The sequence below is a fragment of the Mycetomoellerius zeteki genome, unplaced genomic scaffold (genome assembly GCF_001594055.1).
Source record: "Mycetomoellerius zeteki isolate Tzet28-1 unplaced genomic scaffold, Tzet1.0 scaffold149, whole genome shotgun sequence".
Taxonomy (NCBI): domain Eukaryota; kingdom Metazoa; phylum Arthropoda; class Insecta; order Hymenoptera; family Formicidae; genus Mycetomoellerius; species Mycetomoellerius zeteki.
The window spans coordinates 3,056,977-3,071,370 of record NW_017256436.1 but is presented as its reverse complement, the minus strand read 5'-3'; the positions used below and the strand labels follow the sequence as shown (position 1 = coordinate 3,071,370).

Sequence of the window (14,394 nt, the reverse complement as noted above, 5' to 3'; positions counted from 1 at the left end):
ACAATAATCAGTGATTTCGAGTTATTTATATATTAGTTTATAATGTAATATCATTTTTCAACACATGGAAATAATTAAGACAGAGTTCATGGTTTATGTACATGTATGAATGTTTATTCGTTCTCAAATGTTATACAAACTGTCGCCAACTATGGATCTCACTCGACATTTACACGTTTAAATAACATTAACGTAAGTTAACATAATAATTTATGTTAACTTACGTTAATTTATGTTAACTTATGTTAACAAAATTCCATTTCCTGAAATTTAAAGTGATGCTGATACGTCTGATTTCCAAGCTAATCAGATGGATACAAAAAGAAATATAAAAAGAGAAGGTTGAGAATGTGCAACTAAATGCGAATTCCATCATGAGTCACAGTACATACTGGTGATAGTATTATGTAATGTTACAATAATACTTCGTAATGCAATCATAGCAAATATGTCGTGTCTAGTATAAAAATAAAAGAAATGATAAGATAAAGATAAACGTGCGATAACGAGTCGAAGATGTATTCGCAAAAGCTCGTATATGTAATCTTAAATGCCGATACAAGGAATCTCGTGGCGTCAAAAATAAACTTTTTTTGTTTTTAACAACAATATAGTAATATCTCTCGTGAAGTCATCTAATATTTCAACGTACAAGAAATTGAGCTTCCTTGATCCTTCAACCGATTAGTTAGTTATGCAGGCCCTGCCTGTTCTTCATCCTCAGAAATGGACCCAACTCGGTAACTCTCAATTTTTGCAAATTTATCTCAACTTAATTTTTTTGAAATTTACAATTTTCTTGTATATATACCTTGTTGGAAAAAGGATTACGATCATTCATCGATTAAAGGATCAAGACTTGATACAAACGCGCGAAGTTCAAACTCTTCAATTTTAATTCTTTTAAAAACTTATTTAAGTACGCGCTTATATATATAACATATACCTATCTCCCATATATATATTTGTATAATTCTTTTTTTTTGTAAATTTAACGGGTGACTGTGGAACAAGGTCCACTAGCACGATGCACAGCTCGCAAAATACGGCTCACTTTCTAGGCTGCTGAATGATAATGGGACGCGAACAATGCGCCGGTCGTGCGTCATGAGTCGGTATGGGTTTCTCGTGGAAATGTTGCACAGCTTCTGGTGGAAAATCTGCGTTTCCTTTGGCCGGAGCGCCGCTGATCATTATTGTCTTTGGCGGACTGCAAACGTTAGAAATTCTCTTCTTATTTTCTATATACGATTAGAAGATAAGATAATACCGAATTGTAAAAACTTTACGTTGCTTTTTACAATATCTTGACACTAGAACTGCCGATGGTATTCCGCTAGAGTAGTCAAAAGTGCCAATTTGGTAATTTCTTATTCTTGTTTTCGGTTAGTAAAGAATTATTTTAATATTATTTGTATCATATTAGAATTATTAGAATTATATTCACATATTTACAATATTTTGTACGGTGTATGTAATATAAAAAGAAAAAAATTCAATTAACAGAGCCAAAATAGAAACCATCGGTAATTCTAATGTTTTAAAATTTATATATATAGAAGATACACTCAAAAACATTAATAGTAATTGAAAATAATGCTAGAATAGCCGACATGTCTTTGCAATATATATTTATATTTGGAGAAAAATATTGTTTTGTTTTCTCAATGTTTTGTTGCAAACAATAACGAATATAATGATGTATTGCAAGACATAAACTGCGACAATTTTATATCAGACGAATAAAGATATACTCATGCTGTGTTAAACAAACATTTCGAGCGATATGATGTATCATTATCGATTACAAATGATAATTAATATCAATGAACTTTATTTCAAAAACATGTTACATATTTTTCAATGCAAAAATGGAAGAAAATTATTTTTATTCATTACAAGCTCAGAAGAATTTTTTGAGATTCTACACGTCGTAGGTAATCGTCAAATTATATATAAATTCGTTTATTTTCATTTGGCACACTTCGCATAAATATAGTTTAACTCTCTCCGTGAAAATGTTTTGCAGATATAACTCACATTTATTTTTGATTGCACAACATTGTGTTATGTAAATGTGGAGTGCCGATAATCATTATTATCAGAATTGGAGTCGCGGAAGAATGGATTAAGCAACAAAATCACAATTTTTTATGTCTTGCAATTCTTTCATTTCGTCTAAGAATATAAAAAAGAAAAAAGAATCTAAGAATATAAAAAAGAAAAAGAACGGACGATGGATGTACCATATGTTTGATATACAGCGAGCTGAATAATACGTGGGAAGAATCGGTTTCGTAATGGCGGAGATCCAGGGGAATAATTATGCAAGTTATTAAAAATATGAGCAATAGCAATGTATAGTTACAAAGAATTTATAAATGCAATAAAAATTACAGTTATAAAAGAAATATGTGTCATTTATCAGCAACTGTTACATTGATTAATAGCAATATCTAAAAAATTGATCTAAATGTATAGATTCATACTGCTGTATTGGAAAGAAAACGTCATATTTAGCTTAAAATTATATATACAATATATATATTCATTAAAAATGAATGAAATTAAATTTTAAGTTTTAAAATTTTAAATCTCCACACACTTTCGAAAAGTCGCTATATTTTTTTAGTTTCTATGAGTTTGGTAATTTTTACATGTAATAGAAAACTGAGCTGAACAAAATGAGAAATTATTCCAAATCATTACACTATTTAAAAATTAGGAAAATGCCTCAGGATGACTAGCACCTATATGTTTCAGTTATGAATTAAATATCAGGTTGTTGAAAAATTCAACAATGTGAATTCTTCAATGTCATTAAATTTTTCATTCTCCATCCCTCCATCTACCTCCTTCAAAACCGATTCTGTGCAGCGAGCCACTGCGCCGCGACCGTCCTTCGATGCTGGAAAAAGCCGCTAATTATCAAATCAGTGTCGAAGGACAACTGTTTTAACATGTCACTGCGACAAACACGGTACACCGAGATCGTGATCTACTTCACCTGCTGGACGGCCTGCTCTCCTCGACGTCTTTGCTGGGCTTCGTCTCGCGCTCATCCTTCGGTGTCTTGTGCTGCGTTATCCTCATACCACCTGCCTTTACTGAAAAAAAGAGACAAAAGTCGCGCGAGAGACGCGCGACCCGGCATTAAGAGAACGAACTTCAGCGAAAGGCCGACCTTGGGAAATCTGATCGCGATCGACAGGTGGCACGTCACGGCTATGAGCCACGAACGCGAGCCCTAACCCATCTTCCCGCGTAGTTTCCGCAGGGCGAACGAGGAACGCGGAAGAGGAAAATCACTAACCTGCCGGGGGATGACCGCCCTTCAGCCTGCACTCGTCTCCGCTGCTTGACATCCCGTTGTCTTCTCGTCAATCAGAGCCTCGACTGAATTCCCGTCACAATATGTTACCAATTGCTGACACAACGCAATACACACTGATTCTCTCTCTCTCTCTTCCTCGCCACTCCGTTAGCGAATTAGCGATAGCATTCAACTCCACAGCTCCAACTCTCGAGTTCTGACGCGACGCCTTCGTGTGCGTCGCACTGCCGAATGCGAAAAGATACGAGAAGAAAGGGGGGAAAGGTTACCACACACATGTCGCTTTTATTTCTCTCGCGATGCCTTATCTTGAATATACGTTATACACGACGGCGGACATATGCACGACAAAACGATCTACGTATTAATATGAAAGAAATATAAACAAATTAATATAAATTCGTAGTCCATATCTATACTTAAATTTTCTTACTTTCATGTAAGTTTAAATTTACAGTATGTATTATTAAAATTAAAAGATAATATTTATTCAAAGTAATAAAAATATTTTGTAAAATATTCTTTACATTTTTATATTAAAATAATATACCTATAAATAGCAAATAGTAATAGTTTATCTAAATACATAATTATGATCCGCATGAAGAAGTCTTGCATTATGAACGGATAGACACATCACCGAATTTCGTACCAATATGTTTGCGGAAACACTGCGAGATGAGAGGGAAGTTTCTAATTATAATTTTTAATATTATTTTTTAACAATAATTTTCCTTTGTGTTCAACTCTAACATTGAGAAGGATCCGATATGGATCGAAACGTTTCATTGCCGGTATTTAGATTAAAGTTATTGTATGTTTATGTTATCTTTATTTTTATTCTTTAAATCTGATCACACGTATTAATCTTGGCTCGTAGCCCTATTACCTATTTATTTTTAATAGTCTATCTGATAATAAGATAGTAATTATCAAATGTAGTGTTGGAACAGATACCGTTTGAAAGGTATCTAGATATAGATATAAGTATTGTGTGGAAACAGTATTTAGATATAAGTATAGATACATTTTTTACAATTACCTAGGTATAGATACAGATATAAATAAAAAGTATCTGAAAATTTAGATATTTTTTAGGTACTTTCAACAAAAAAAAAAGGAAAAATGGAAGAAAAGACGAAAAGTAGAAGTAATATAAGCAACGCGCGTAAATTAAAAATATCATATTTTATTTGTTTATTTTAACAAAACCCAGACGATAACATTAAAGTCAGTTTCATTAATAGTTTTAAATGAAAATCGAGTATTATTTAGTTTTACATGCATATGCATGTCTACAAAACTGATAAATCATAAAATTAATTCTACGTTATCAATTTCTTACCCTTGATTACATAAATTTTTAGTTTTAATGAACAGCTTTAACCATAAGAATATCGGTCTTTAATTAGTATATCAGCGCATAGATACTAGTACTTGATTGTTAATTTCTGAGTTGATTTAATATGCTTTTCAACAAACGACACAGATGACACGGTATGATGCACAGTGTACCATTACATCCTTGTTGTTCGTCAATGTTAAACAAGGATGAGATGATCACTGTGTTATACTGTGTCGCTTGTAGGAAGGCAATCTTAATGGCGGCGACAGTATTTGTGTATAAATACCTTGTATCTATGTATCTAAAACTTAAAAGATACCGTATTAAAAAATAACTAGATATGGATATAGGTATCTCCGCCTATAAGAATCTAGGTAATGCACTTAGGTACAGCTAAAGTATCTAGATACTTTTACCTAGATACGTTCCAACACTGATTAAATGATTTTTTTAAATTATTCTTTGATTTTAATGTTCAATTATGAAACTTTGAATACTTGATTAATTTCGATTCAAAATTGAAAATCAAATTATATTAATATTGTTTTATATTCAATAAATGTACCAGTTAATGAACATGATCCAATTATTGGATGAAATAGCAAAAATTTTAAATTAAGCTTTCGAGGATACGTAAGACTGAATATATATAAATTTGTTGTTTATAGAAATTTAATAAGACGAATTAATTTAGAATTGCATATAAATTAAAAACTTAATACTTAAAATTTCTGTCATTTTGTTCAATAATTGGGTCATGTCCACTGATACATTTACCTTATTACGTGATTGTCCTGAATGTGGACAAACAGATGTTGCAATAATATTTGATAAAATTATACAATAGTAATGGAAGCGTTAAACTTATATGATGATTTATTATAAATTACACAAATAGAAATCATTTCGTTTTATTGCATAAACGATTAATACCTGCACATACAATGTATATTTAATAATTAAATCTAGGAAGTGCTCGCTGAAGGTTCTGCTTGTTTATCGGCATGGTATGCATAATACAAATCCTTGGAATCTTGATCCGAGATATGCACCCAGCCGGTTGATTTCATGTGATATACTGTTAAGTAAAATTATATATTAAAGCATTGCAGTATTGTATTTTTTTTTTACACTACGACATCTCTTACAATTATTTTATTACCAACCTCTTATGATACCGCCAGAATAGGCATCTCTATGTGTGGCATGATAGATCGCTCTTCTTCCAAGTTCATAAGCCTGTTCATCTGTCAAATCCCACCGGTAACCAGAATCTAGAACACCAAACGCGAACACAGATCCAGAACCGACGCTGAAAACCTTCCCTGGAGTACGAGTACCCTCAGAATCAACATAGTAAAGTCCAGGGCCACGCTTATCCCATCCAGCCAGCATCATACCTACAAGATTACACATATAAAGATCCTTGCACATCCTACATCATCTAATCTTTTACAGAATCAGAAGAATATCTTACCAATACTCAGTCCCATTCCTTTGAAATTATAAATCATGTTTGACAAGAGTTTACTTGCTGCTGCGATGGAGATGCGCTCTCTGTTTCTGAGTTCGTACATGCGGCATTGCCTTGCTAACACTCGATCCCAGTAGACGCAATCGGCAGCACCACCAGCCAGAGTACCAAGAAGATAATCATTGATCTCCACTATCTTCTTCATGGTGGACGAGCCTGAAGATCAAGAGTAGATTAATTTTTATCACAAATGCATACAATTTATCAGTTGAGATATGCAATGGACTTTACCAATAAACTGTCCTCCAGTCGCACGTGAATCCACTGCTAGAACGATGCCACCCTTATATTGGAAACCCAAAGTTGTGGTTCCATGGTCGAATTTGATTTTCAGACTCTTTCCAGTTTCATCAGTGCCTTGAACTATTTGGCCAAGAGTTTCAGCTGGCTGTAACATAAAAAAAATACATTTGAAAGATAAGTCATTTTATTTTCCAAGATAAAATGTTATTTTGAAATTTTAATGAAAGCATTCAAGTACAATAAAATATAATTCTGGAAAGTTTTATTTGCTATTAATTTGAAGTATGATTTTGTCCTAACTAATTTAGAGTGTTTTCCAGCAACGACATTGTGTAACGCGTGTATGATTAACTATAAATCAACTGTATTACTGTGTATTACTGTGTACTGTGTATATATTGCTGGAAAGCACCCTTGAAGAATGATTTTCGTCCTAATTACACATAAGAATAATCTAAAAATAATTGGTTGTGTATTGAAAGAGAATCGTAAAAGAAATTCAAAGAATTTAATTACTATCGATATCAGTATCGTTATTAATAATTGCTGCGACGTGATAACGATTGTCCACGTTAATTTCACAAATTTTAAGTGTAATTTCCGTGTCGCGAAATATGTGTGATTTGCATGATGCTGCAAATTTGGCTCATGATCGTCGTTGCGTGCTTACGTTTACGAACGGCGGCATCGCCAGGTGAAGGTTGTTGGTGAAATTTCTGGTATACGTCTTTACTTCATTTACGACCTTATCATTTTCTCGCGAATAGCCAAAATCAATAGAAGACTGAATGCCACAAACATCGGCGAGCGCCATTTTTACTCGAATGTTGACCGTCGACTGCTTGACTGCTTGTCATCCGTTCAGTCATCGCCATCTCAATTCCGTCTATTTCCAATAGAGAGTGCTTGCATCAGCGCGCTCGAGAATCAAGTAGAAATTGAATATTTTGCCAAAAATCCGCACGAGTGCGGAATGCTGGTTCTTTCCAAACAGGTCTTTTTACGATCGAGTTGTACGAATTTGCTAAGACCACATTTAAGAATGTTAGCAATGTAGATATTTTTCTTTGCACCTATATAAAACTGTTAGAAATATGAAAATTTGTACTTATTTTTATTTTTTATAGATAATAATTGTAAATCAAACAATATTACATATTGCGGAATGAATGATTACAGCAGGGAAAATTAATCAGTCATACAAATTCTTAAAAAAATTACTATTTCGAATTTTATAAAAGGGCATTCAGATTCCTATCTGGGTGCTCCTCGGGTGTCATGTCATCTTTGTTGTTTAATAAACGTTAAACAAGGATGACATGATATCCGAGGAGCACCCAGATGAGAACCACGCTTCAGGATATTTAAAGGATAAAAAAGAGTGTAAAAATTTTTGAAGATTTCTACATTTATCAAATTCTATTCAATCAAATCATGACATTAAATATTTTTATGTATTTTTGTGGTTTGTTGAGTTTGCTGGGGTGTGTATTATACGTATAATTTACGAAAGAGTACGCTCGTTACCGTAAGGATATATACAGGGTGTATTTGAAATAACGTACACTAATCATACAGTGCAATTCCTAATAAAAAACTGAGTCGAAAAGTCCTCTACCATTTTGCAATTTTCGCAATAGTTAACAAGATATTAATTACTAAAAATCGCTGTGAATATTTGTTTTCAATAATTTTTTACTCAAATACTATCAACTTTACAGAAAAACTGCAACAGACAAAAATCATTTATTTTCTTCTCATACAACTCTAAGGCCGGTATTCATAGTCGGATCTTATATTCAAAACTGTCTTAAGTACAGTCTTAAGATGTCACGAACCAATCACAGGGCCGCATTAGTGTCTTAAGACATTACTTAAGACGGTCTTGAAATAAGAATCGACTATGAATACCGGCCTAAGAATTTTTTATCAACTTTTTAGTATTGGATTTTCTTATTTTTACCAACATGCGAAAATACGGTATTAAAAAATTCTGAAAAAATTCTCATAACTTTATAAGAAGAAAATAAACAATTTTTATCTGTAGCAGTTTTTTTGTAAAGTTGATAATATTTGAGTAAAAAATTATTGAAAACCAATTCAGCGATTTTTTGTAATTAATATCTTGTTAACTATTGCAAAAATTGTAAAATGCTAAAGGACTTTTCGACTCAGTTTTTTATTAGGAATAGCACTGTATGATTAGTGTAGTTATTTTAAATACACCCTGTATAAATAACAAAAAGCAGTTATTAGATTTATTACAAATTGCATAACACATTATTTTTACTCCCATCTGAAAATATAAAATGCAAATTTTTATGTTTTTTATATATTTTTCTTATATATTTATTCAATCTTTACGATCGAAGGATAAAGTAATAGAAAAGTCATCTAAAATAGCCTCCCCGAAAACAATTAATAAGCTTGCCAGTTCGAAGAACTGATCGAAAATCTGAAAGCTTCGCCATTTTTGCCGTAGCCACGCGGATAGCTTCCATAAGTAAGAACTCCAACAAAAAAAAACAGAGCGTGTTTTTATTACTGGCACCTGGGGCGTCAAGTGCTTGTCTCGAATACCAATCGGACGGGCGATACTCTTTTCGAGGGTCATCCACGAGAATTCGTCGACCACGCATGGCCCTGCGAACCAGACGGACGGCATATACGTGCCTCGATCGCGGTCGCGTTTTTCTTATTTGTATTCCGCGAGAAAGAAACACGGTAGGGCCACCAGCAGTGGAGAAATCATAAAAGAGCTGTGCAGATAAGGCAGGCTCACCTTGACGCATCACTCGAGCTGCCCTATAAAAGAAACGGACACACCTTGAGATCCGATCAAACCGTACCGAAATGTCACGTCCGATCGTTGTTCTTGCGCTCGCGATTCTTAGCTTCCTGCAGACGGTTGCTGCCGTCGATCTATCGCAGACGAAGAACGTCCAAATTGACTTCGCCGAGAAGGATATTGTGCCAAAAACGGCGCTTGTGAGTTAATTTATCATATACTTCTCGAATAGATAAAAATCCACAAATATATATATATATAATATATATATAATATATATACATGTATATAAATAATAACGAGATTAAAGCAATTGCTTTATACCCGGTTCCATTAATATATTATAGATTAACTTATCAATGTCAGTTTAAGATTGCTGTTCATTTTTTTAATTCTTAAAATTAGAAAATGAAAAGTAAAATAAATCAAAATTAAAGTTAATCTACAGAAACGGCCGACATTAGTCGATTATGTCAAATTTCAAAATAGATATTCACAGAAAAAACAGTTTTGCTGAAGTATCTAAAATTTTAGCTAGATAGAAATGTAAAAATCATTTTATCAAACCAAAATAATTATGTAGGACGCTCATTGCTGATTGTTAAAATATCAAAATTTTTTACAACTCATTATGGCGTTCCCTTGCACGCATAATACATAATGTATCATTTTATCCTTGTTTAACACTACGAACAGCAAAGATAAAATGATACCTCATGCGCATTGTGCGAACAATGGCACACAGTCTTAGTTCGAATTTCTTGTAATAGTCATTCTAAAAAATGTTTATAAAAATTCAATGAAAAAATAATGGAAATTGTAACGACTCATTAATTTTCTTTATAACGACAATGGTGACAAGTTACTTTTTTTAAATCCGTAATGACTAACGAGTAACAGTAACGAGTTACTTTTATTTAAAGTAATTTTCCCAACTCTAGCATTTTTTTAATACATATGTACTTTTGATTTTTTTAATATTTTTCGTACTACACGGCACGTTGTTTATAAATAGAACAGATTAATTATAAATAGAATTCTATCCTGAATTCTGATAAGAATTGTAGATTACTTAAAATTAAATTTAATCTTCATTGACAGACTGTAAGGCACACATTAATATTTATGTCCATTTCTTTGAAGAATTTAGACTTTTACTAAAATAATCTGTTATTTCTTATTTTTAACACTTAGTAACATTAAGACACTTTGTAATAACATTTTATAACAACATTTTGTAACATAGAGCAAACAAACAACATATATCGTCGATTAAGTCTTTATCTTCATAAACATTGTTATCGGTTTTTGTAGCGTGAGATAATCTAGGGATTAATTGTATAAAAGTTAATCTAAGTATTGTGCGCCTAAATATTAAGATAAAGACTGGTTATTTCACCTTTCGATAAATTTTATGAGTTAGATAAGTAGCAAGATTACTCAATCACACATGCGCAAATTGCCAGACTTACCTAACGCGTAAAATTTACCGAAAGATGAAATAACTAATCATAAATATTAGATATATTATACACTATTATTCTCTATCAGAATATAATATGTAGAAGAAAGATAGTTTCGCAAAGAGTATTTCTTTTGAGAAAAAGTCTCTTAGTACAATATCCATTGAGAAAAATCTATGCCTTATTCCACGTTTGTACAGAAAAATCTCCTACCCGAGACATATGCTGCCACTGTATTCATCGGAAATATTGAAATTGGAAGAAGATATGCCGACGAAACAGTCTTTCGACGAGTTATCGTGTTTAACAATCCAACAGACAGAGTTCAATCAACTACTCTAACGATGTCTGTCACTAATGGTGAGGAAACATTAACAAAAGTTTGTATAACTTGATTTGATTCGACATGAACATTGAATGTACGCAGAAAATTAGAAAAGAACATATTGCTAATAAGAGAAAAACAAGGAACATATAGCCAATTATGAGATAATTTAGCGTTTATATTAATTTATAATTAAAGACTATTACTGCATTAAGTACGATAAGCAGTAGTGATCTTAAATATTCTTCCTTGTGTAGGAGTTCTTCATTACATTAGTGTAGTGAACGACAACGGCAGTTACGCGGTAGCATGCGATGAACCAACGACTTTAGGATCATCCAAGGGCAAGATCAATATTCGCGGTGCTCCCAATACGAGATCCTCCGTCACAATTATCGCAGCGGCGCATTAAACAATTGTATGCGAAAAAAATAAACGTTTATCACAATTCGCGCATTTATAAAAAAAATAAAGGAAATTTTTTAATTTTTAAATTATATTTTAATCTTTAAATCTTTTATTTCTCGTGAGAGTTTATTAATTATAATAAGATATTTTTGTACTCTGATTATATACTTGTTTTATATGAAAATAAAAGAGTTTTGATAATTAAGTTAGCAACAATATTGTACCGCAATTCATATTTATAGATATATGTTTAGGAAACATAAATTTGTTGTGTAATATTATTTACACTATACACAAAATATTTTTTTACCTTTATTTACTTCTTTTTAAGCGCTTTTTTAATGTCATTTTATTATTAATATAAAAACAAATCTTTATTGATTGACTTGTGGGTTAATGGCCCTATTTTCGTAGATGAGCGTATAAAAATAGTCTGTGAAAGAATGAAGTGTTGCATAAGAAACACGTCGTTGGACAATCACCCATGCGACTCACGCATCCGCGCTTCGGCATCGTCACGCATGTCAAATGCAAATTTCATGAATGCCACTTTTGTGATGTTACATTGCGAAAACATTTTTCCGTAAATCTAAACGCAGTTCACGAAGCGATTCTTGATTTGAAAAGATATTAGAAAATAGACAGACAAATGTGGTATGCGGGAACAGACATACTGTTTTATGTGAATTAACTTCACGGAAAAGACAGTTTTACTAAAGCATCTAAAAATTTAGTTAGATATAAATCTGAAAATAACTTCGTTGCACAATTAAAATAACTATGTAGGATACTCAAACTGGTCGTTAGAATATCATATTCTTATATTGGTAGCACTCTTATATGGTAGCACATGTTACTCTCTCTGGTTTTAAATACATTTCTTAAACAGTTACAGAACATGTCAATAGGAAATATATATAAAATATACATAAATCAATAATAATGTTACCTGCAGGGAAAACTTTTTACAACAATAATCATTATGTTTGAGATTTCTATACGTAATTGTTTTAATGATTCAACAAAATTATTTTCAGATCTATTTAGCTAAATTATTACTGCTACAATATTATAGTAATAATAATTATATATATATAAATTCTATCAATAAATATATATAATTATACAAAAAGAATATTTATTTCTCTACATTTTTATATAGTTTAAAACTTAACGTTTATAATTTAAACAGCTTCAAAATTTAAGATGTCCCTTACATCATTACGGACACATTACACACGCATCAGAAATTCCTGTCCTAAACGAAAACGAACGACGTCGTCAAATTTATTTTCGTCTCTCTTTTTGATGGTTCGTAAGCAGGTAAGAAGATTAGATAAAATCACATCGCCGAAATTATCCCAATATCCCGCCGAACCAGCTCTTAAAACCTCACAAAAATCTCTTGAGCCGTTTTCTTATTTACTTCGCCAATATGCAAAACAAATGACATCTCATCGCAGAATTAATTTCCATTCTTCTTTTTTCAGATTAAGAATTATTTAAATTTAATAATTATCTATTATATGGAATAAAAAGATGAAATGAATTTTTCGACACTTCATTTTTCGTATATTATCTATACGTGGTTTGTATTATACATGTGATAGAAGAAAGAATAATTCGAAAAGCAATAATTTTCCTATTTTAAGCGTTTCTTTTCTTTTCCTTTAAATGTTTTAATCTCGTCAGAATTCTTTTATATAAATCATAAACACGCGTATATCTTTTCGCACATTCAAATTAGCACACACAAATTATCACTGTCACTTATTTCTTCCCATCCTTCTCGTTACGTGGCTAGATTTCGACTGGCTGATGGAAACAATAGTCTGCAGCTACACGTTCATTAATAATGCACCGCCAAAACTTCAGAACACAGCAAGCAGTCCTTTCTTTTTCAACGACGAAAATTTTTTAGCAACACAAAAAGTTTCTACAAGCCGTGTGTTTCCATGCGAAATTTTCAATGGCTTGATACCAACAAACTGCTTATTATTACTTATTTCCTTCTATATTGTTCTTGTTTTGTGGTTGCGTCTCTAAACTGTATGGTACAAACGAATTGCAACTACAAAATACTGATTCATTAATAATGCACTGTCAAAGTGTCTAATAAACGATCATATTTTTCTCTTTCAACGATGGAATTTTTTAGTAACGTAAAAAGTATCTACCAGCTGTGCACTTTCCACGGATCTACTGAAATTTTCAACGATTTGGTTCATTTTGTCTTCTTATTACGAACGTAAGCATTTTTCTTATGGGCGATTACAACCCTTCATGTACGAAGTTTTCGTAAAAGAGAAAAATACGAAACAATATAAAACATATGGTTTGATCAGATAATGGCCTTTGAATACTCGTTTTTGTGCACTCACCATTATATATAATTTATACATCATACCCTTTCGCCAAATGAACACTTTGACCAAACGATAACAGCACATGTTCTTTCTCGTTGCTGCAATATTTACGACGGCGCAACGTATCAGTTTAAAGAATTTCGTTGAGAACATGCGTGTGTAATAATATTCAGAAAGAGAAAATAATATTGTTGAAGATCAGTAATCCTTGGACCAATGGATCGTTCACGCGAATATAATGGTGTTCTTTTTTGTTATCAATTAATGTAATTTTAACAAAACATTTAAATTGAATATAAAATAATACCTCTATGTTATAATTTAAAATTATTGTATTAAATGTTTATTCGTATAAGGGAGGAAGGACACGCATTGGAAAGCAAAATACAATAAGACGTTTTGAATTTCGACACTGAAAACAACATACTTTATGTGAATGATTATTAAAGATATTTTTTATTATTATATTTATATGCTTATTATATTTATGTGTTATCATTAAATATATATCAGTTTGCTGCATCTATAACACAATAATTAAAATATAAGTACACCATTTTTATAGCATCAAAATTTATAAAATGTTTT

At 31.8% G+C, this 14,394-nt stretch overlaps 3 protein-coding genes across 3 annotated transcripts; 1 reads left to right on the top strand and 2 right to left on the bottom strand.

Moving 5' to 3' along the window:
• Window positions 1-89: 89 nt before the first annotated feature.
• On the bottom strand, window positions 90-3,578 carry LOC108732212 (death-associated protein 1). The gene is made up of 3 exons (XM_018462894.1): window positions 3,314-3,578; window positions 3,008-3,107; window positions 90-1,210 (listed from the first exon to the last, which is right to left on the bottom strand). The coding sequence occupies exons 1-3, from the start codon at window positions 3,363-3,365 to the stop codon at window positions 1,051-1,053; spliced, it is 312 nt and encodes a 103-aa protein (XP_018318396.1). The 5' UTR covers window positions 3,366-3,578; the 3' UTR covers window positions 90-1,050.
• Window positions 3,579-5,583: 2,005 nt separating this feature from the next.
• On the bottom strand, window positions 5,584-7,270 carry Prosbeta5 (Proteasome beta5 subunit). The gene is made up of 5 exons (XM_018462886.1): window positions 7,127-7,270; window positions 6,445-6,601; window positions 6,157-6,369; window positions 5,846-6,079; window positions 5,584-5,757 (listed from the first exon to the last, which is right to left on the bottom strand). Exons 1-5 carry the CDS (start codon window positions 7,268-7,270, stop codon window positions 5,645-5,647), a joined length of 861 nt encoding a protein of 286 aa, XP_018318388.1. The 3' UTR covers window positions 5,584-5,644.
• A 1,889-nt stretch (window positions 7,271-9,159) lies between these two features.
• On the top strand, window positions 9,160-11,501 carry LOC108732207 (uncharacterized). Its single transcript, XM_018462887.1, has 3 exons — window positions 9,160-9,444; window positions 10,908-11,067; window positions 11,290-11,501. The coding sequence occupies exons 1-3, from the start codon at window positions 9,310-9,312 to the stop codon at window positions 11,442-11,444; spliced, it is 450 nt and encodes a 149-aa protein (XP_018318389.1). The 5' UTR covers window positions 9,160-9,309; the 3' UTR covers window positions 11,445-11,501.
• The last annotated feature ends 2,893 nt before the right edge of the window (window positions 11,502-14,394 follow it).